This window comes from Urocitellus parryii, chromosome 3 (assembly GCF_045843805.1).
Source record: "Urocitellus parryii isolate mUroPar1 chromosome 3, mUroPar1.hap1, whole genome shotgun sequence".
Taxonomy (NCBI): Eukaryota; Metazoa; Chordata; class Mammalia; order Rodentia; family Sciuridae; genus Urocitellus; species Urocitellus parryii.
This window is the reverse complement of record NC_135533.1, coordinates 201,923,964-201,947,134: the sequence shown is the minus strand read 5'-3', so window position 1 is coordinate 201,947,134 and position 23,171 is coordinate 201,923,964. Positions and strand designations below refer to the sequence as shown.

Below are 23,171 nucleotides of genomic sequence, written 5' to 3'. Positions count from 1 at the left end.
GGAGGAAGGCAGAAGACTCAGACTGATTTTGTGGTTTTTTTTTTTTTTTTCCAGTGCTAGGGATCAAACCCAGAGCTCACACATGCTAGGCCACTGAGCTATACCCCCAGAAGAACCAGATTTGGAAGACATTTTTCCCACATAAACTTCAAATGAATTTCCCTTGCCTTTGTCTCTCTGGGTACACTTCAGGCCTGGGCAGTGAGTCTTGTTACAAACCTGGTCCTGGTCTAAGCTGTGTGACTCCTCAAGGGAACCAGATGGGTATTTCTGGAGAGGTTGCTGGTGACCTCCAGTCTCCGCTATCTCAGGAGTGCTTATATCCAGACCCTCTTCTTTGGTCTTGAGGGTTACTGTGTACCTGGGCCTGGGCTAGGGTTGTAGATTTTATTTTATTTTTTAGTTTTTAGTTTTAGGTGGACACAATATCTTTTATGTGGTGCTGAGAATCAAACCCAGTGCCTCATGCATGCCAGGTGAACGCGCTACCACTTGAGCCCCATAGGGTTGTAGATTTTAAATTCTATCCAGGCAGTGAAGGGTGGGAAGTGAAGCTCCAGCATTGTGTCTATCAGGTGCTAGAAGACTGAGTTGACTTCTCTAGACTTAGTGCCTTACTCCTGAGATGTCCTGTTCTTCACTGGCCGCCCAGGTGGTCTAGACTGGAAGTAGGAACATTCATCTGAGCAGATGGTGTTCTCCCTTTCTTTTCAGGACAAAGAAGATGGGGAGCCAAAGACCAAGCAACTCAGAGAAGAAGAGGAGGAAGGCGAAAAGCACAGGTAGCACTGCGTGCAGCTCCCGTCATGCTGTTCCCTGCCCTGCTCTTTTCGCCAGCACCTGTTGCTTGCTGAGTCTCTTTCCTTCCAGCCCTGTTTCAGAGCCCTGCCCCCACTCCCTCCTCAACCCTCTCACTAGTTGGGCCTTCCCTGCGTCCTTTCCCCCACTTGGTGTCTGGCTCTTTGCCACTGGCTTTTTTCCCCTGACCTCACACTGTCTTTTCACTCATCTTTTGTGTTCCACATCACATGCAAAATGTGGGAAGCTCTGCCTGGGCCTTGTGGCCTTTTCTAGCCTCTTCTGGCCACCGGCCATTTCCTGAACAGCACTGTGTCCACTTGTCTGTTCACACTGCCCTCTCACCCTGGGACTCCTTCTTTCTTATCTCTCTTCCATCCTTGACAGCTTGGTTTTCATGTTGGAGCTCAGCTCAAAAGCTGCTTTTTGACTTCTCTTGAGCTGTGCTCCCTCAGCAGTTCATTTATTTATCTTTGTCAAATGTAGTCCTCTGGATGAGTTAACTTAAGTTGCCCCAGCACAGCCCATGTGAGGGGCTAGAACACTCTTCCCTCATGTGGCAGGCACAAGATCCACCCCACACATTCCCAGTCCTAAGGGCTATGCTCTCTACAGAGCTACTGATGCTGCTTTGCATAAAAAAATTTTGGGGAGGGCTGGGTGTGTGGCTCAGTGACAGAGCACTAGCCTAGCATGCATAGGCCCTGGTTCAATTTCTAGCACTGCCAATACTACTACTACTACTACTACTACTACTACTTGGGAATAATTTGCAGGATCCATCCAGCATGTGGGGCTGGATGGATTGTTGTGAGGTAAGAATAGTCTTTATGCCTAAGTAGAATCCACACACCTGAAGTCTCAGAGGGCTCACACTCTCCATGTCATGCCCACAGTCACAGGCAGACTGTCCCCTGAACTGGGACAGTCTGCCTGTGATCAAACTGCATCTTCATGGACAAGAATCCTTGGTTGCTTCTGCCCTGGGCAGCTTCCTTCAGGCACAGGACCTGTGGTGGTGTCTGCTGATGGGAGGAGTAGATCTTGGTGCAGTGGGCTGTGCTTTGGGGAGGGACAGTTAGAAAGGAGGGAGAGCTTCCCTGGGAAATCTGGACAGGGACACTGGAGCAGACCTTCCTAATGCCACAACCCTTTGTTGTCTTCAGCAGCATGAAGAAACCTCCCCAAGAGCAGGCCTCATCTCTGCCTCCTTGATCAGGAGCAGATCTCACTCCAGTTACAAACTGCTTTCACAGCAGCCTCTGGGTAGCCCTGCAGGGTTCTTGCCACCCCGCATGGGTTTAGACATGATGACATCTCTAATCTGAGAGGTTCGTGGTGCTGATGGGAGATTGGGTCCCTGGCACTGGGCTCTGTGCTTATTGTTGCACCCTAACCCCCTGAGGGTCCTCAGCTGGTGATGGAAAGGTAAAAGCCAAGTAGTTCTCCTTTTCCAGGTGACCCCAGACTTAAATGACTCCAGTGGGTGCCTACACAGTTGTTTCTGCTCTTTGGGGACTACTTAGAGGCCCTTTGGTTTTCTTCTGGCCTGTTCTTAGGTTCTGTGTTGCTGAATAGAGCCCAGAGTTCCAGATCCTGGGCTGTCTTTGATTTTTCTGGGTGGTCTTTTCTGATTCTCCTACTCTTTGCTGAGAAAAGAGGAGTGAGTGGTGGGTGGGTCAGACAGTAGAATACTTGAATGTTGGAACACACTGTTGAGTCTCAACATGGTGTTGAATGATGGAGAAAACAGGTTTCAGAATTGAGACCTACAGTGCAAGAGCATCTCTATAAAATTGGGAAACAAAATGATATTACATGCCTGTACTTGGTCAACACCAACTTCATTGGTCATCTGCTCTTTGTGGGGTACCAATGTAAGCTTCTGGGAGGCAGCCATGGACAATCCCTACCCTCAGGGAGCTGGTGTTCTCTAAAAGGACGCAGCCTGTTGACAACAGGAAATGTTAAGATGTCCTGTGCTAGAAGAAAGCAAAAGCAGAGTGTAAACATGATGGGGAGAAATGACTTCAGATTAGTGCTGAGAAGCAGGGAGGAAGTAGGATCAGGGGAAGACTTTGTGATGTGTGATGTGTGGTTTTATTTTACACACACGCTTTTTTTTTTTTTTTTTTTTTTTTGCAATGCTGGGGATCAAACCCAGGACCTTGCTGGGCAAGCACTCAGCCACTGAGCCACACCCTCGGTCCTCATTTGCTAGGTCTTTTTTTTTTTTTTTTAAAGAGAGAGAGAGAATTTTTTTTTAATATTTATTTTTTAGTTCTCGGCGGACACAACATCTTTGTTTGTATGTGGTGCTGAGGATCGAACCCAGGCCGCATGCATGCCAGGCAAGCACGCTACCGCTTGAGCCACATCCCCAGCCCTCATTTGCTAGGTCTTAACAGGTCATTTATGGTGGAACACAAGACTCCTCTGAGATCCCTCCTGACCCTGCAAGGCCACATCAGAGCAGGTCCCCTGTCCCTTTCTGACAGTAGCCCAGGAATCAAGCATGCTGGACATTGGATTGGGTTCTGCTTCAACCCATTGTGTTCTTCCGCTTTTCTCTAATCTGGCCGCTTTTGAGGCAGTAGAGTGGTGGAATGGGTCTGGAAGTGGTAATCAGGAGCTTGGCTTCAGGGCTGCCCCTCTAGAGGAGCAGGTAGGCTTCTCTACCTCATAGGGCCCACTACTCAGTCACTTCCTTGGTTGTCAAGAAGTCCAGTCTCAGCAAGGAGATATGCCTACATGTATAGCTCCCAGAAGAACCCTGAGTCTTGGTCTTTGTAATATGAGGCCAGACCCATTGGGTTTGACCCTGAGCTGCAGGGTCCAGGACTTGGGCTTTCCAGGAAGAATAAGGTGCTACAAAAGCTGCATTCAGTACAGGGACAGGTCCCCTTTCCTCATCTGAACTGGAAAGGGACTTTGGTAGTTTGCTCGTGGATTGGCGGTGGACCCCAGAGGGCTCCCAGGCCACAGCCCTTGCCACAGTTCCCTTTGCCACTGAGGAGAAAGGAGTGACCTTCCAGCTTTGCTGAAGGAATGACTTTGAAGGCCAGAGACTAGTGAGCATCTTGGCTTCCTGGGCTCCTAGGAGTTGAGAATAGCCCACTTCAGTTCATATCAGCCTAGGCAGCAGGTGGAAGCTCCATAGGCACCAGCATTTCTGAATCTTTCCAAGGAATGAAGTGCCCACTGCAGGCTGCCTTTGACTGAGGGAAACAGCATAGGGCCTCATGGAAAACATGCCTCTTGAATTAGGTCTAGAATCTGGAGGATGGGTAGCAAAGGCCCAGAAGTCTGAAACTACAATGAGGAAGTGGGGTGCTGCAGTCTTTTACTAGAGAGGCACAAACAGGCAACTCCAACCCCCTGGTCCCACTTATAAACCCCAACCACAGCCTTGCACAGTGTCCTAGGGGGCCTATCTCAGGAGTGACACTGAGGGAGAGTGGGGCCCAAGCTGATTATCTCTTCTGCTCTCCTGACCCAGTGCCCCACAGTGGAGGAGGGCACTCTCCATCCTTTCTTCCCAATGTTTCTTATACCCTGACCCAGGTTCCTCCCTGAGCTGTTCCATCCCACACTGCCACTGAGCTTTGAACTTCAACCACTGGGTGATCCCAGGGACCTGCTGCCTGTGAGAGTTGGTCAGCTGACTGGAAGCAGGATCAGCCTGCCCCGGTGACCCTCTATATGGCTTGGCATTCCTTGCAGAAGTCTAGTGGCCTTTAGACAGTATACAGACCCCTGGCTGGTGGCTAGTTCCATCGATTGGCATAGCTAGTTGATTATATACTTTTTTCTCCCCTTGGGGACCTAGGGAAATAAATGTTGAGGCAATTCTTGTTTCAGCAGTTAATCATGCACTTTTTTTCCCTGCTTGAGGACTTAGGGAAATAAATGTTGAGGCAATTCTTGATTCAACAGCAGGCACTGAAATGGTTGGAACTAGACAGATGGAGCAAGCTCAGGATTTGGAAATGGCTCCCAGGTTTGAGCCTACGCCCTGCCAGTTATTAGCTCTCTGACCCCGGGAAAATCATATTGTCTCAGTCAGCTTCAATATCTTCACTGAAAAATGGGAAGAAAAATAAAATTCTGTTCACCTCATGTGGAGCAAATGCCATACCTGCTTTCTCAGCCAGTTCTGGTGCTCAGAGCAGAAGGATGACACTGGGACCCTCTGAAAGAGTTCAAGGGCTCAGGACTCACCTTTAACAGGTGAGTTTACACATAAAACCTGTGCTGATTTTAAGTAGGAAGTATTTTGGGAAACAGCAAGATGGATGGAAGTAGGAGTAAATACAGGTAATCAAGAAATGAATGAGTGGGAACATTAGATGGTCTTGGAAGTAAACTAAGTGGCCTCATTTTACAGATTCTGTTATCTAGACGGAAACACTGTGAGGCCGGAGGGTATTACTGAGGAAGTAGGAGTATGTATCAAGCAGGACTGGAGCAGGCCTGCCTTCTTCAGGAATGGAAAACCTGTTTGTTCCCCCATATGATGTGTGAAGGACTCACCCCTCACCAGGCATGCTGAAGTCACCCCTACTCTTCCCCACTGCCCAAGGAGACATTTTCCAAAATTATTTGGCTGTTCTGGTTCTTTTACCTTTTCTTACACATTTTATAGTCATCTTATTAATGTGTGTGTGTGTGTGTGTGTGTGTGTGTGTGTGTGTTATTAGAATTGCATTGAATCTATAGATCAAAATACCTTCCTATAATTTTTTTTTTCTCCAAGGATAAACTGTCCTATCCCCATAAAGCAAAACCCCCAGTCAGTGGGGATGAGCCCCAGGAGGTCAGTGAGCCCAGGCCAGCCTCTGCGGGAAGGAAGGCTGTGCCTCCATCCCCAGAGTAGCCCTTGCTTCTCTGGGCTAAACCTTCCCATCCTAGCCGCCTTGTGGCTAATTGTGCTTGGGCATAGGTGATTGTCTCTAAGGTACCTCCCCAGCCCCCTGCTTATTGCTTAGATAAGAAGAGGTGCCCTGGAAAGCTGGCCCACAGGAAGGAGCATTCTTCTCAGTTGATTTTGCTTTTAAACCCTCAGTCACTTCCTGATGGCAAGTCACCAATAGGTGACTAGATGCCCTGCCTTGTGGACAGACTGTTGGGTGGGGCTAGCAGGTGGGAAGAAGGGGAGCAAGTCTTATTAAGTGCCTGAACAAGCAAGTCCTAAATCCTCAGCCCCCATCCCCAACCACCGCCTCCGTGTGACTTTAGATCCAGGTCTACACCAGGCTGGAGTACTCAGTCACCATTGGGGACATTGGTTCGCTTTGGGGTAGGTATCCTGTATTGCAAAAGAAACTAGGCCATTGGCCTTCCTTCTTCAGGGATGGAAAACCTGTTCCCCAACTTGACGTATGCATGACCATCTTGTGGAGAGCGGTCCCACCCAGCTGAGGCCCAGTCCTGGCTGGTGCCCAAAACCTTTAGTCTGGCAAATGCCAGGCCTTCTTGCCTCAGCGGGTGAGGCCCCAGGGATGGTGTCCACACCAGGGTGTGTTGCAGATCCATGACATCAGCTTGATAATAACTTAGTTGCACCATTCTAGTGACCACCAGGGCAGCTCCCATCCCCACCTCCTGAGTTATCTCCGCCTAGCTCCAGGCCTCTGATGTCCTAGTCACTGGCAGTGGGATGGGTCATGGCACCTTTTTTTCACTGAAAATCAGCACAGAGACCTGCAGTGCCCTGTTCTTCCTGATCCTGTTTCTCGGGAATAGGCCCATTCTCAGGAATGTGGGAGAATGAATCAAGAAAGGACTGGTCATGGTGGCATATATACACAATGGAGTTACTCAGCCATAGAGAAGAATGAAATGTTGGTATTTGCTGGTGAATGGGTGGAAATGGAGAAAAGTGAAATAAGCCAGACTCAGAAAGCCAAAGGTCAAGTTTTTTCATTGATATGTGGAAGTTAGTCCAAAATAAGGAGGAAAAAAAAGGGAAAAGTAGGGGTGGGGGTGGCCATCAATAAAGAAGGAAGACTGGTGGGCTGGATGAAGGTGACCGAGGGGAATGGAGAAAAGACAGGATATGGGAAGAACAGAGGAATCTAACCTAACTTTTCTGTGTATTTACATGAATATACCACAGTGAATCTTACCATTGTATATATACACAGGACACTAATCAAAAAGAAAAAAAATCTAAAAGCATAAAGATAGTAGAGTAGAGGGAAGGGAACAGGGAGAGGAAAAAAAAGGACTGGTTTAGGGAAGAAGGTGAGGCCAGCTCACCGTGTGACCAGCACCCTGTGCATCCCTTCTGAGGAGGAGGAGGAAGAGGGGAGCACAGGTGGATTCCTTCTGCATGAAAAAGTCATGATATCTCATGTGTCATGGAATTCAGTGCCTCCAAAGCCATCTCCTGAACTCTTCATGCCGCTGGATATAGTCTACATTTATAGGTGAGGACACCATAGTTCAGGCAGATGAAATCAATGGAAAGAGAGTAGAGCTGGTACTGGCCCCTCCCTGATTCCTATCTGCTGGACAGCCAGGGTGGGAACAGTGAGCTCATCTGGCCTCCTGTTTCACACAGGGAGAAGACCTGTCCCTGCCTGTGAGCTCCCTCGCCAGGCATGGTTCTGCTCTACCTTCTTTACCCTTAGTGCTACCCCCACATGGAGTGGTGCCTCTGTCCTCCATGTCCTCTTGGCCAGGCTCAGGGATGCCAGGTAGCTATGAAGAAAAGAGGAGTGTGTCCAGCAGGCGGCAGCAGGGCTGGCAGTTTGCAAGCCAAAGCAGCCTGGCATTGAGCACCATGCTCTTCTCATAGTGTTTTGTGCGGTGGGTAGGCCTCTCCCTGTACCTCCCACCTTCTGGGCTTGGAATGGCCAGTGTTGCCAGCCCAACTCTCAACTGTGAACCCTTTGGGATTCACCTCATAAACCTTTTTTTCTTTTTAAATTTAAATTGATATTTTATACATACACACACAAACACACACACACACACACATAGTGTTTGGGGAAAGGGAGCGGTTACTGGGGATTAAACTGGGGGGGGTTAACCACTGAGCCACATCTTCAGCCCTTTTAGTTAATTAGTTAATTGTTGTTATAGATGGACAGAATGCCTTTATTTTATTTATTTTTAGGTGGTGCTGAGAATCAAACCCAGTACCTCACATGTGCTAGGCAAGTGCTCTACCCCTGAGCCACAACCCTCCTACCCTCTATACTCCTACCCTCTTTTCAAAACCTCTTGAAGAGGGTTTTGCCATGGGGTGCCAAGGAACCTCTGTCCACCCCCTTGGGCTGTGATGAGAGTCTGCTGCACACAGTCAGTTCTTGTGCTTCAGTTAACCTGTTTCCTCTCTGCACAATCAGCCCAATGTGGGCTGCAGCTTTTGTTGCAGCTTTTGTTGTACCTGTCCTCTGTCATGAGTGGGGCTAGAGTAGCCTTACTGGGGACAACTGGAAGACAGTCTCCTCTGCCCACGAATGGGGAAGCCAGTGGACTGCTTAAAAGTTTCATTGATTATTAAGCCAATCATTTAACATTGTGTGAAAGGAAAGTGTTAAGCAACTGCCAAGCATAAACGTTCCTCTGTGACCTTTTTCTTCCCAGCATCTCTCTTCCCTCCTGATCTTATATTTTTTCAGTCCTCACAGCCAGACATGGTTGCATTGTCCTGAGCCTGTCACCCCCTCTGGAAGGGTTGCAGGTAACCTACTCTCACAACCTTGCCTGAAGAGCATCCGGAGGGGTCTCCCTAAGACTGTTGCTCCTTAATGCTGCCTGAAGCATTTGCTTATAGAAAGTTTTGTTCTGCTTTTTCCTGTTTTGTTGCAGTTTAATGGAATAATCTCCCCAGAGCAGGATTACTGGGTCAAGGGGTTTGAACAGTTTAAGAGTCTTGAAAGAAACAGCCAGATCACTGCCTGGAGCAGTCTGCATGCCATTTGAGATGGTCACCTTTCCCCTGGTTTTTGTGGTTCTCTAGAGTCAGGCCATTGGCAGTAGTAACCAGCAAGGTTGGGGGCAGTTTTGTTTTGTTTTGTTTTGGTGGTGCTGAGAATTGAACCCAGGGCCTTGTGCATGTGAGGCAAGCATTCTACCAACTGAGCTATATCCCCAGCCTGAGGCTTTGTTATTTATTTACACTGGGGATGTGTTTCTGTTTCCTAGAAGCTCCTATGTCTTTGAACATTAAAAAGCCTTCTGTAGTCAGAGTCATTGATCTCTCTGACCAGTACTTGGCCTCTAGAATCCTACAGTCTTATCCTTGGCCTCACCTTCCCTGGGGTTTGTTACTTTGTTTTCTCTCCTCTTTCTCCTCTCTCCTGGGCTCAAGTGATCTTCCTACCTCAGTCTCACAAATAACTGGGATTGCACCACAGTGCTCAGAAAAACAAAGGATTATTCTGAACAAGCAACAGAAAATGCACATAAAAAAGAAATGGTAACAGTGATTATCTCTAAAAGTGATTTTTACTTGATTTTCTGTAAATTTCCAGATTTTCTAATGTAATCAGGATTCCAACCAACCAAGTGGACAAAAGAAAACACTTCTTCACAAGGTCCTGATCCTACAGACTACTCACTTGGCCAAAGTGCCCCAGGTCACTGCTGGAACCAGTTCTATCTGCTACATATTTCAGTGCCCTTTGGGGTCCAAGGGCCAGCCCATCCCCAACATCCTCACCAGCCCTCTCCCGTGCACCCTGAGCTTCCTGCTCTCTCCTGTACCCACAGTGGCCCATACATAGACCATGGCAGGGGAGGTGAGTGTGCAGTGACCTCAAGATTTGTGGGGAGAGAAGAGAGGCTAATGCCCAGTAGTAAAGACGGGAAGCATGAATGAGTGAAGTGGGCCAGACCCCAATGAGCCTGTTTGACAGTTATGAGGTTGGGTCAGATACATAATTTCCTTCACTTCAGTAGTCTAGAATTCTACTTCTGGATTTTATAGTTTACAGAGAACATCACCTTTCTCCAGCCACTTCCCTTCAGGGGCACATAGAAATAGGTGATTGCCCCTGAACCTTCCTGGCCAGCCCACATATGGGGCCTCTGCAGCTGACCTTGAGGAAGACATCTTAGTGGTCACCATGCCTGCTCAGCACAGGACACCTAGGGAGGAAGCAGAGTTGAGGAAGTGGTTTCCTCCTTTTACAGAGAGACTCAGTAGAGCCACACATACTTGTAATCCCAGCAACTCTGGAGGCTGAGGCAGAGGGATTGCAGCTTAAAGGTTAGCCTCAGCAACTTAGCAAGGCCCTATCTCAAAATAAAAAATAAAAAGGGCTGAGGATGTAACTCAGTGATCAAACATCCCTGGGTTCAGTCTCTAGTACCGAAAGAGAGAGAGAGAGAGAGAGAGAGAGAGAGAGAGAGAGAGATATGGGGGGGTGGGGGGGAAGAGACTCAGTAGAGTAAGAACTTGGACATAAAAGACTGTGGAAGTCACTCAGGAGTGGTTACTCCATCCCATACACATTCCTGTCCTCTGCATCTGCAGGGCACAACTTCTTTGCTTGTGTCCTGCTGTCTTCCTAAGTCATTAAGAAGCTCTGTGAGCCCTACACTACCAGTAAAGCTCTTCCTCAAGTGTCCCCTGAATTCTTTTGTTCAGCCTCAGGCTGGCCTGTGCTGGGTGCTGGAGTTGGGTCTCCAGTAACTTGTAGGGCAGAGCCTGAAAGATGGACACATAGCCACCAAGACATGTATGGAGAGAGCAAGAGTCTCAGGGTGCACAGGAGAGGGCTGGTGAGGATGTTGGGGAGGGGCTGTACACAGTGCTTGCAAGCTGGCCCTTGGACCCCAAAGGGCACTGAAATATGTAGCAGATAGAACTGGTTCCAGCAGTGACCTGGAGCACTTTGGCCAAGTGAGTAGTCTGTAGGATCAGGACCTTGTGAAGAAGTGTTTTCTTTTGTCCACTTGGTTGGAATCCTGATTACATTAGAAACTCTGGAAATTTACAGAAAATCAAGTAAAAATCATCTTTTGAGATAATCACTGTCAGCATTTTGTTTTCCTGTGCATTTTCTGTTACTTGTTCAGAATAATTCTTTGTGTTGCTGGGTGCTATGGTGTAATCCTAGTTATTTGTGAGTCTGAGGCAAGAGGATCACTTGAGCCCAGCAGTTTGAGGCAAACCTGGACAAAACAGCAAAACCCATCTCAAAACAAAAAACTACCATCCTTTGCAAACGTTATTTTTAGTGGTTTTATAATGCTCCACCTAATGGCTACAGCTATTTGAGCACATCTTTATACATTTTATTTTATTTTAGAGTATGTGAGGCATTCATGTAGTTGAGAATTCAAAAGGTATTAAAATTCTTCCTCCACTCTCAACTTCCCAGTTGGGTGACCATCTTTAGGGCCAGATTCTTGGATTCTTCTATAGGTCACCTGTACAGAAATATGCAAACCCTCCTCCACGGCTTGTTTGTACACAGGATAGCATGTTATATTGTTCCTCACCTGGCTTTTCTCAATCTATAATATCATCCTAGCGTTCACTCCACATAAGTTCATAAAGATTAGCCCAGTGCGGTGCACTCCTCTAAACCCAGCAACTTGGGAGGCTGAGGCTGGAGTATTACAAGTTTGAAGCCAGTCTCAGCAACTTGGTGAGACCCTGTGTCAAAAATAAAAGGGGCTGGAGATTTGGTTCGGTGGTTAAGTGTCCCTGGGTTTAATCCTCAGTACAAAAAAAAAAAAAAAGGTTATAAAGCATAAAGTTGTCCCTTTGGCTATATGGCATTCTTTTGTTGGCATATAGCCAGAGTTTGAAAGGTATGTTGTTCTTCTGTTAGGAAAGAGTTAACTCCAGGAAGAGGCTGTGGTGTCTATGTTCTCCAAAGCACTTAGCACAGGACCCAGGTTTGCTCTGTAGCCTTGGAACAGGGTAGGGGCTCTCTTCTGGCCTAGCTCTCTCCCACACTTTGCCTTCAGCTCTTGAGAGCTGGGACTCTAAGGGTCATCCCACATTTCCTGTGACACTTTGCCTACTCATTGCCTCAGGCATAGGAAGGGCCCTTGGTGTTGGATTGTTTTCTCTTCCCCTGGCTTCAGTCCAGGTTTGCTCCGCACCCAGCTCTGAACAGAAAGGGCTGCAGAGATGAGTAAGATAAGCCAGGCTCCTGACTGGCCCAGTTTCCAGGTCTCATTAGTAACTGACACCAAGTTTGTGGGGATCACATAGATTGGGATGGCAGGTGGGGAGAAAGGAAGGAGCTTTTCTTTGGCTGGGCCTCAACTGCTGGTGGAGTGTCCTGGACAGCCTTGCCCATCCGGACACAGTATGCAGAAATAGGTATATCCATGCCACCCTGTAGGCCACACAAAGCCCACTTTCTATCTGCTCAGTTAACCCTGCTACATGAGGGGTTTTGAGGGGCCTTGGCAGGTTATGCCTGTGTGTGCTGGGTGGCTTATTCACTGATACACACAAAGGTTTTTGTCTGTGGGCTGACCCATCCTGGGATGTGGGTCTGCTGTGTCCCTGTCCCAGCAGGTGGAGCCCTTTAGGTCTGAGAAGGGCCTTCTGGGGGCAGTAGTGTGGGTTTGGGAAGGTAATACCCCTAGGAGATAAGACCTCTGACACTGCTCTGTCACCCCCACATAACCTCTTGAGAGACAAATAGCCTTGTTTTCCATATGGGTGCCAGTGATCCTGCCCATGTCTCTAAAGCATTCGAAGCCAGGATTTGAACCCTGGAAATCCTGTTGCAAATGCAGGTCTTCAGCACCTCCTCCCCCAACAGTCTCATTCTGAAGTGGAGATAGCAGAACCAGCATTTGACTCCAGTAGCCCACAGAAGAATGACTTCAGATGCCAGTGACTGCTGAGTGGGTGTGGGCAGCCACCTGGTCTGGCTGGCACCATGAGCTCATACCCTGCCCTGTCTCTAAGAGCAGTGGCAGTTCCAGCCCCTGTGAAGGGGAGCCCCCGGCCCCCAGCCAATAGTACCCTGGGCCTGCTCTGTGTGAACACTGTCTCGCTGTTTTGTTTGTTTCTTGACTTTCCTTTTTTTTTATCTCAGTTCTGGTCTTTTTAGTTTCAAATTTTTAGTCATTCCATTTCCTCCTCTGTTAATTTGCTATGTTCTCCTTTATCTTTCTTTTAATAGTTAACATAGGGATGACAATATACATCCTTAAAAGCCTGAAAAGTAATAGTACTTTTACCATTTTCCATATAGTGCTAGGCCTCAGAATATTTAGACGCTGTTTGCTGTTCTTTCTGCCTTTTGTGCTGTTGTTTCTATATGTTAAATCCTGCAAATGTTTATTATGATTTTATACAGTCAGTATCCATTTAGATTTACCTCCATAATTCCCCTCTCTGATGTTTTTCATTTCTTCCTGTAGGTCCTAGCTTAATTCCTTCAGCCCAGAGTATCCCTTAGTATTTCTGGACTAACAGATCCTCTGATGACTAATACTTGTAACTTTTCTAGAGAAGTCTTTCTCTTGAAGGCTTTTTAACTAGTTTTAGAATTCTGTCATGGCATTTTCTTTCCAGACTTCTAGATGTAGATCCGTTGTCTTAAGGTTTCCATACTTTAGGTTCAGAAGTCAGCTGTCAGTTTAATTTTGTCTTTGGACATTGGGTATCTTTGTTTCTCTTTCTTGGTTTTTAGTAGTTTAGCAGTGATTTGCCTCCGAATGCTTTTTCTTTGGGGTGCATGGTTTTCTTTATGGTTTGGTGATTAATTCTTTCATTAATCCTACACAATTTTTTCATTAATTCCGTAAACTTCTCGGTCATATCTCTGAACGTTACTTCTGGTGCTCTAGAAATGTGTAGATCTTTTGTCATATTTCATATATCTCATGTTTTTTCTCTATTTTCCAACTTTATTCCTCTGTGCTTCAGTCTGGATATTTTCTGGCATATCTTGAAGTTCTCTATTCTTTGTTTAGTTGTATCCAAACTGCTATTAAGCCCTTTTTTTAATTCAAATTTTTTGTTACAGTTTTCAGTTATAGATTTTTCATTTGATTAATTTTTAGTTTCCAGAAGGTGGTTTTTTATTTCCCCCATAGATTTCATTAAATTGTGGATATTGTGTACAAAAAAGTCTAGGAATGATTTTAGGTTCTGGGTAATTTACTTTTCTCCAGAGAGGATATTTTCTACCTTCTGACAGGGGAAGGTACCCTGCCCCCCTTTTAGGACAAATAGAGAAACATCCTCTCACCAACACCAACCCTGTCTGCCAAAGGGCAGGTGTCACCAACTGTGTGGCACACAGCTATTTCAGCCTTTGGGAAGGGTGGTCTGTTTCAGTTTCACCCTGCTCTTAGGGTGGATGTGTCGGGGTTCCTTGGCTACCCTAAAAGCATTTTTTTTCTCTTCATCCCCATGAGATTATAGGAAACTCAGCCTTTCATTCACTGCTTATAAATTGACAGATGGTTCAAGGGGAAAGAGGTGCGGACATCAGGCCCATGTTGCTGCACTTCCCTTATCTCTGGGTTTGCAGCCCTTGAAATCTTTGTTGTCTTGGTGCTTCTCCAAGGCTAATAAGCAGATGTTTCAAATATATCTGTTGTAAGATTTGTTGAATTGCTGTGGAAGGGTTTAAATCTTGGGCCTGTTTTAGAAAGACCAGATCGCTGAGCAGAACCCAGTACTTCTTTCCCAGAGATTTCTGCCCTTTGGCAGGAAGGCAGGGACAGTTAAATGGACTTTACGAATGGAAGACTCTTGATTGCCTCTCAAAGAATGAGTCAGGAGACGTCTTGAACCCAGCTTGATCTAGCTGATCGTACCCAGTATAGCCTCCATTTGACAGATGTGGCAACTGAGGCCCAGGATGGGGCTGTCCCACAGAGATGGGGATGCAGGTGTCCTTGACAGCTTAACCAGTACTCAGCTCTAGGGGCGGAGGCGGGTGTTGAGCAGCAGGCTGCCTCTCCTGCTCTGGCCTCCATGTTTGTGCTGCTGGGTCCTTCCTCCCCACTTCCAGCTAATCTTCTGAAGCCATGGGCAGCAGAGTGGGGCTAGAGGCCTGGGTACTTGTCACTGCTGGACTTTTCTGCTACTGATTTCTCACAGAACCTTGGAACCAGTTTTTCTTTCTTTTTTTTTTCTTAGTAATCCCTGCAGTTTTCTTCCCACACCCAGTTAGTTTCTCTTCCTCTTTTCTCCCCACCCTGTTTTGGACAAAAGTCATTGCACCAAATCATGCCCCACTTTCTCAGTGCCTCAGTGACCTGATGTTTACCCCTATGCCTGAGGCAGGGTGGGGCATCCCTGCTCCTTGGAAGAAGCAGACATTAGGAGTATTATGTGGGGTGGACTTTGTCCATACAGGGCCATTGTCTCCTCTCACTCTCTGCACAGAGGTTCAGTGCAGCCCCAGGCCCTGAGCCCCTTGGACCTTCTGCATCTCCCACGTAGAGATCCAAGTTCAGAGTATTGTCACTTGCTTGCTAGTGTGGCTGTGTGGCATTAGCCATCAGCTACCTCGCCTCTGGCTTTGGAAAAGTTTGCCTTCCCTCCCAGGGTTGAGAGAGGCACCCTTGCCTGACCCAGACAGAAGGCTTATAGGGGATGAACTATGGGAGGCCTCCTTTGAGAAATGGTTTCCTTCCCAGGACCTTCTGAAGGGCCAGTGGTCAAGGACCTAAGAGAGGTAAAGAGGGTGGGGTGCTACTTCTGCACCTCCCAGGAACTAGAGGTATGTCCAGGTTTTTTCTTGCTTTATGAATCCCAGCAGCGCCAGGAGCACTTAGCTTACTGTCCTGCAGAATAATCAAGGGCCCCCCTTCAGTCTGTACATGTGTGTTTGGGGTTTGATGAGCCAGAGAGGCCCCCAGTGAACTCCTGGAACAACCCACCCTCTTTGAGGAGACTGAGACGAGGACAAAAAATGACAGTGCTGGCCACAACTCCCTCTGTGATTCTGGCCTAGGGTGTCCTCCTCCTCACAAGACTTGTGGCCTGTCCAGGGAGCATTCTGAAGACTGGTGCAGCTCAGGTCTCAGGACTGTCCAGGCAGATTGTAGCTTGCCCAGTGTTGCATGTGCTCACACCTGTTCCCACAGCCTTCACAAGCCATTCCCCACATTGTAGAGAGAGGGGTCAGCCTCTTCTGTATTTTGTGCCTTTGCCCTGTCCACCATAGCCTCAGGCCTAGATGTCACCTCCTCCTAGAATCCTTACACATTCACACTCCTCTGGAAATGCGGCTTGCACTTGTCACTCACTGCCATGTGCCTTTGGCCCAGCGCACCCAGACCCTGTCTAGTAATGATGAAGGACTATGTGACTTTGGCCCAGGACACAAAGGCTCTGAAGAGGGGGCCAGGCTTGGGGGTACTACTCTTTTAGGAGTAACTTAGCTCCAGAGCTCTGGCTGGAAGTCATGCTTAGCCTTGGTCTCAAGGTCTCATAGTGCTATCTCTGTTATGTGATCTCATGATAGTGATAGTCTCTGCTTCTCGGTTCCCTTAACTGTCAAATGAGATAATGCCAGAGACAAAGGCAGTGACTGCTCACCAACATCTTGGCCCAGCTCTGGAGAACACTCCTCCTACAGGCAGGCAGGGCCTTTGCAGAGAAGCCAGTCCAGCTGCTGAGTGGCACATGAGGGGCTGAGGGACCTGCCCCAATGATGATTCAATCCTGTGATTTCCCTCTTCACCCCGCCATCTCTAGGGATCATAGGAAATCCAGGAAGTAGACAGCCTACATGGATCTGTCACATTTTGACTTGCAAGTCGTGTGAGGTCAATGAGGCTGTCTCACACTTGTCTCAGCTGCTTTTTCTCTCTACTCTTGTAGGGAGCTCAGGCTGCGGAATTATGTCCCAGAGGATGAGGACCTGAAGAGGAGGAGGGTGCCCCAGGCCAAACCAGTGGCAGGTAGGTGAGCGTCCTCTCTCCAGCTCTGCACTGTGACACTGTCCTTAGCAGGTGTTGCCCTCCTTTAAAGGATAATAGGCAGTGCCAGGCAGGAGTTGGGTCTCCAGAGTCCTCTGTTGCCTGCTAGGGACCTGTGGGAGGGCCCAGAGGGGTTGCAGACTCTTGGGACTCCTGGGATGAGAAGTAGAAGTGACCCTGGGTGCTTGGATGTAGCAGGCAGGTGATGAGTCCTGTGAACCCTGAGGAGGGGCCAACCATCAGACATCCTAGCAGCAGGCCAGCAACTCAGAGGATGGGAACAGCCCAGCACAGCAACCAGGAGCTTCTGGTCATCCACATGCACATGCCACAGAGTGCCAGTCCTGCCTTGGAGTCGGATTTTATTCTTTTTTTTTTTTTTGTTATCAACTTTTAATTGTACAAGTAATGAATTAATAGATATAGTTATAAAAAGGTCAAGTATTTCCCATTCATTCACTCCAAGTCTGCTTCCCTCCCTACCTCCCTGAGCTCTAGACTCTTCCCAGGAGTTTTGCTCCGTGATTTGGGGCCCCACATGTTGGGGCAGTGGCAGGGTCAGGGCAGGGAGCCAAAAGGCAGAACAGAAGAAAGCACAAGGAACTGACTCCATGCCTCAGGATCAGGAGGCCACTTCAGACTCCTATCAGTGGCTGGAGGATGATGAGGCAGAAGAGCAGAGAGGCCGTTTATGGGGCTTCTGATGATGGGGCTGGAGGCAGCCTACAGAGCCCATTGTTGTTAGTATGCTGACTTCTGTTCCCAGAGGGGACCATCCAGGGCCTACTTTGCTAGCAGCAGCTTGGTGGAGCCAGGGGTGTTTGTCAGCACACATATGAGACGGAATGGGAAGAAAAGCCACCCGTGGCTCTGGCCAGGCCAAGATCCAGAGGACACCCTCAGAATCCAGGAGCCCCGGGGTTATGGGGAAAGCAGGACCCTTCACAAAAACATACTTTCTACATATCCATGCAGTCTGCCCACTCACAGTGGAGAGACTGAAGTCAAGATTAGCATCTGTGCTTCCTGATTGGAGATCTAGACCCTGATAATTCTAGCCAGCAGCCTCCTGCCTGCCCTTTCTCACCCCATGGTGATTGGCCTCATCCTGGCAAGTCCAGGCCACCCCTCCAGAGCTGCCTTTACAGGGGCTTTACCTCTGGAGTGTTGGGGGCTCAGGGGAGAGGGGGGAGCAAGAAGCCTTTGTCTCCTCTGATGTGTCCAGGCATCATGCTTGGTGACAGCGCCACTCCAACAGTCTCATCTTGTTGTCTTGCACCCTCTAGTGGAAGAGAAGGTGAAGGAGCAGCTGGAGGCTGCCAAGCCAGAGCCCGTCATTGAAGAAGTGGTGGGTGCCTGAAACCTTGCTGCTCCTGTGTCCCACTTTCCTTCCATCTGTCCCCCTTCTTCCTCTTCATTTCTTTTTTCCCTTTCTACAACCCAACTCTCCTTGTCCCCACTACTTCCTCCTTTCCTTTTTCCCATTTCTCTAACTCTAGATCCCATCTTCCCTCTTCCCCTGAGATTGCGTGAGCCTCCAACCCTGATGAGTGTTTCCTCCCTCCCCAGGACCTGGCCAATCTGGCACCCCGGAAGCCTGACTGGTGAGTGTTGTTCATACAGCCTGGTACAGACCCACTGTGAGACCTTGGTGCCGAGCCTTGTCCTTGGGCCGAGCCCTGCCTACCCTCCCAACAGGGGGCAGACAGTGCAGACACAACCACGAAAGATAATTAGTGGGAAATAAGTACTGAGAAGCAAGAATGATGGGAAAGATCATTAAATTAAAGAGGGTCTTAGGTAGGAGAACAGAAGTCCCCTCAGGAAGCTGTTCTGAATGGATAAGGGCCCACCCTGCTCCAAAAGGTGCCATTTGAGCAAGGCCAATCTTCCCATTCAGGAGACTACCGGGTAGAAGGGATGGAAAGAAGAGCAGACACAGGTGTCTTATCCCTGTTTCCCTCTGGCCCTACTTTCCTCATCTGTGAAATGGGATGGAGTGCAAGAGAGCTGGCTGAGTTCGGGTGAGGAGTCGGTCACCTGCTGCTAGGGGAGGAGCAGGGCCCACAGCAGCCAGAGCAAGTCACTTCTTGATGGCAACCACAGGACCTAGAGGATCCCTAAGGAAACATCCACCCCTGGCTCCATCCCATGTCACTAGTCCCCCCACGTCAGTGGGACAGAGAATGATGAGTAAATGAGTTTCAAAGGCACAGGGAGGAATAGAAGGGAACATCTTGGTCTGCTCTCCAGGGAAGTCCCCTCAGGCAACTGAGTGTGATTCCTTATGCCAGAGAGCTGCAGGAGGGGTGAGGGCCGAGAGCCACACCAGCCTGTCATCAGCCTCCCTGCTTTCTCACCTCCTGTACCAGGGACCTCAAGAGAGACGTGGCCAAGAAGCTAGAAAAGCTTGAAAAGCGTACCCAGAGGGCCATCGCCGAGCTGATCCGTAAGTGCAGCCCTGGCAGGCCGGGTCCTACCCTCTGGGTGGCAGCCCAAGCACAGGAGCCTTTACGCTTGCCTATCTTTCCTTCCTCCAGGTGAGAGGCTGAAAGGCCAGGAGGACAACCTGGCTTCTGCAGTGGATGCCACCACTGAACAAGAGGCCTGTGATTCTGACTGAAGTGTGCCTCGTACCCCATCTGCCCACCAAGTGTCCTGTAGGTGGATGCTCTTGGGCAGGGGTGGGGGCTGGGTTACCATCACATCCAGGTCTTCCTCAGAACTGATCAGCCCCATCGAGTCCAAACCTCCATGGGATGTCGCCAGCTCCTTGTCTCCTGAGGGTTCCTACCACTGGAATAGGACAGAGCCAGCAACTGCTGTGGGACGTGCCTGTGTTTGTACATATGTATGTATTCCAAACTTTTAGAAAATGTCTGTAAATAGAGACAAGTAAACCCCTTTATATGGTAGAAACCTGTCAAATGTTTCTTGGGTCCTGTGGTACTGTAGGTTTGGGCTCTAATACATGGTGGCCTCAGAGGTGGCACTTGATATGAATTACCCCTGTGTCCAGCTGGGCTTATGGAGAGGGCTACGTGAGAAAGACCTGGGGTTGACCTTGTGGGTCCAAGGCCTGGCACAGGCTATGGTCAGTGGTGTCTTCTTAAAACCCCTGGATGACAGAGACAGGGTCTGAGAGTTCTTCTAAGACTTCCCAAGGCCGAGGCCTTGCAATAGTTTGCAATATGGCTGGAGAGGCTCCCTCCCTAATTTCTATAGGTCCCTTCAAAGTGTGAGAAAGAGAAGGATGAGATTGAGCCCTATAAATTTCCATGCTGGGCCACTCCATGTTTAAGGCCCGGCACTAATTTCCCTTACTCTGCCCAGCCCTCAGCAGCTTCTCTCCCTGCTCTAACAAAGTTAAACCATGGCTCTCCCTAGGACAGGGCCCTATATGAGTGAGAAGGTCCATTCTTCTAGGGACTGTGATGTGGTAGGCTGGGTTCAGGTGTGATCTTGGGCCCTGAGGTCTTGGCTTGAGGGCTGTTGCCATTGCTGGGAGCTCTTAGTTAGAACTGCCTGGCCGCATCAGTTCAGACTCCAGGTACCAGTGGCCAACTGAAACTACCTCGCCTCTAGGGTTGTTGCACCCTTGAGTTTCCTAAGAGCTTCCCCTTGAGCCTCCTGCTCCTGCTCTAAATCATCTAGTGTGGCTTCTTCTCTTTATGCTGCATTCCAGATACACAGTGGCCCAGCTCTGGCAGACAGTGCTGAGGACTTGGGTCATGGAGGTAGGGTGTGTGTGTAAACACACAGACCAGCACACCCATACATTAAGTAAAATCCTTTAAATTAAAATTGTGCTTCTACTCTCAGAAGGTAATTCCTGTGTAGAAGAAAATAAAAATGTGCAGCTATGAGCAAGGGCTGAAGGGGTAGGTGGCCAGTTCCTTCACTGAGCAGTGCGACAAGACCAAAGCCAGGACTCTGATTCCCACAAGTTACAGGGATGAAACATGCCTGTAGTTGTCAGGATTGGATCTGGCCTTTCTTTCCTAAGAAAAAGGGTGACAAGACTCCCCACACCTCCTGGGATTGCATTTGGAAACAGGATGCTTGTCTATGGCAGTGGAAGGACTCAGACATCTGGTGGCTAGGAACTGAGCTCCCACTCAGCACCAGTTCTGAAATAGGAGTTGGGTCATTCCACAACATAAGAACCCAGAGAGCTGATGAACAGGATGCTTCTGAGTTTTTGACTCTAGGTTCCCTGACAGAAAAACTACCCTTATATAAGGAAAGAAAAACAAAACCTGCCATGCATGACAAACATTCAACAAAAATAGCCAGGCTCAGTAGCACATCTATAATCCCAGCAGCTTGGGAGGCTGAAACAGGAGGATCACAAATTCAAGACCAGCCTCAGCTACTTAGTGAGACTCCTCAAAATAAAAAATGAAAAGTGAAGGGGATACTCAGTGGTAGGGAGAGTGTCCCTGGGTTTAATCTCCATTGCCGAAGAAAAAAATTTTAAAAGAAAGAAAGTAAAAGACAAAACACATGAGACAATGCAGTGCCTTAAAGAATAGTCAACAACCCCAAAAGTGGGAGGATTTATATCCCAGGAAATGGATAAAAGTTATATCCTAAAAGCATTTGCTGTATCAACAGAGAGATAAAGGAGGACCCCAGTAAGTCAAGAACAGGCATTAAATGTAACTGACTAGAAATCTTGGAAATGAAGAAAGTGGATATTAAAATAAGAATCCAGGCTAGGTGTGGTGGCATATGCCTGTGATCTATGCTACTTGGTGGACTGAAGCAGGAGGATCACAAGTTGGAGGCTAGCCTGGGGAACTTAGTGAGACCTTGTCTCAAAATAAAAAAATAAGAAGGTCTGGGGATGTAGCTCCCTGGTAGAGCACCCCTCAGTTTAATATCCATTATTATAAAAATTAATAATAAAGTGAACTTCCTAGGAGAACTAAATTGTAACTTGTAGTCAAAAAAGCGATTAATAAATTGGAAGGTAAAGCTAAGGAGATAGATTGAAGGTAACAATGGGAAGTAAAGAGGTAACATGGAGGCAGATTGAGAGCCTTGCTATACTGATGGATGTTTTGTAGCCGACAGAGGTTTCAGGAAAAGAAAATCAGAAAAAGAAGGTAGTTAAAGGAGCAGTGGCCAACCACATCTGCTTCTAGTATCATGGATTTGGAGTTTTCCAGAATGCAGCCCAGCAAGATAAAAAGATCAGTAATATGAAACAAGAGGCTGAGAATAAAGTGAGAAGATCCAGCATAACATGGGATTGGAGTTCAGAGAGAAGAAACCCACAAAAGTGGGGCAGAGACAAAATTGGAAACAACGAGTGAGAACTTTCTAAAGCCTTTGAAAAGTACTAATCCACAGATTCCAGAAGACCAACAAATCTCAAGCAGGACAATAAAAAGAAACAAAACTATATTCACATGTTCTTGATTTGAACGGTGATTAATCAGGTATTTTTACTTTATGAATATTCATTGTGTTTACTTGTATATTTATTCTAACTCAGCAAATTTACTTAAAAATTTTTGTACCTGTATTAATCATCAATTGCTACATACAGATTACTGCAAAATTCAGTGTCTTAAAACAAATATTTACTCCCACAGTAGTGGCCTTGCTGAGCAGTTCTAGCTTGGGGTCTCTTATGTGGTCTTGGTCGTCTGAACGCTTGACTGGTGCTAGAGGTTGTGCTTCCCTAGCAGCCTACTCACATGGCTTTGGACTGGTGGCCTCAATTTCCTGCCACATGGGCCTCTCCAGAGGGTTTGCTGAGTGTTCTTTTGACACCACAGCTGACTTTCCCAGAGTAGAGATCAAGGGAGAAAACAGAAGGGAGCTTTGGAGCCTCACTATGACCCATATTAGAAGTGAATTCAGCTACATCCTATTTGTTAGAAGTAAGTCACTATGTCCAACCCATACTTGAAGTGAGAATTAAGTCTCTGTCTCCCTTCCTCCCCCTCCCCCCCCTCTCTTTTTTTCCAGCAGTGCTGAGGATGGAACCCAGGGGACTTGGTGCATGCTCTGTACATACTCTTCTACTGAGCCACACCCCAGCTCTGGTTCCCACCTCTTGAAGGGAGGACAGTCTAACTATTTGACATATTTTAAACTACCATATCTGTAGTTTCATCATAATAAAATTGTAGAACAAAAAAAACAAAAATAGATCTTAAAATCAAAGAGCACAGATGTGTCTTTCAAGCCAATGTTCAGCTACAACCAGTATTCACGCTCATGACACTTCCTGTTAACAAAAATGAAAGAAGATCACCAACCATACCCAGAGAAGTGTCTTACAAGATGCATTTAGACAGACAAAGCCAAGGATTGTGTCACCAGCAGAGTCTTCACTAACAAAATCTACTTTAGGATAATGAAAATGTTCTAAAAGTGTGATAATGATTGCATAAATCTCTGAATATGCTAGAACCTGTTGAATTACACACTTTAAGCGAGTGAATTGTATGGTTTGAGTATTATCAAACCTTTTTTTTTTT

The 23,171-nt window shown here is 47.6% G+C and overlaps 1 protein-coding gene across 1 annotated transcript in view; it reads left to right on the top strand.

The window, feature by feature from the left end:
- Ccdc12 (coiled-coil domain containing 12) overlaps nt 1-22,272 on the top strand; it is a 52,013-nt gene extending 29,741 nt beyond the window's left edge. The window contains exons 2-7 of the mRNA XM_026389852.2: nt 715-782; nt 16,577-16,656; nt 17,961-18,022; nt 18,244-18,278; nt 19,047-19,123; nt 19,215-22,272. Of these exons, the coding sequence (XP_026245637.1) occupies nt 715-782; nt 16,577-16,656; nt 17,961-18,022; nt 18,244-18,278; nt 19,047-19,123; nt 19,215-19,297 (405 nt within the window). The 3' untranslated portion in view covers nt 19,298-22,272. The remainder of the gene's footprint in view (nt 1-714; nt 783-16,576; nt 16,657-17,960; nt 18,023-18,243; nt 18,279-19,046; nt 19,124-19,214) is intronic.
- Nucleotides 22,273-23,171: the final 899 nt, after the last annotated feature.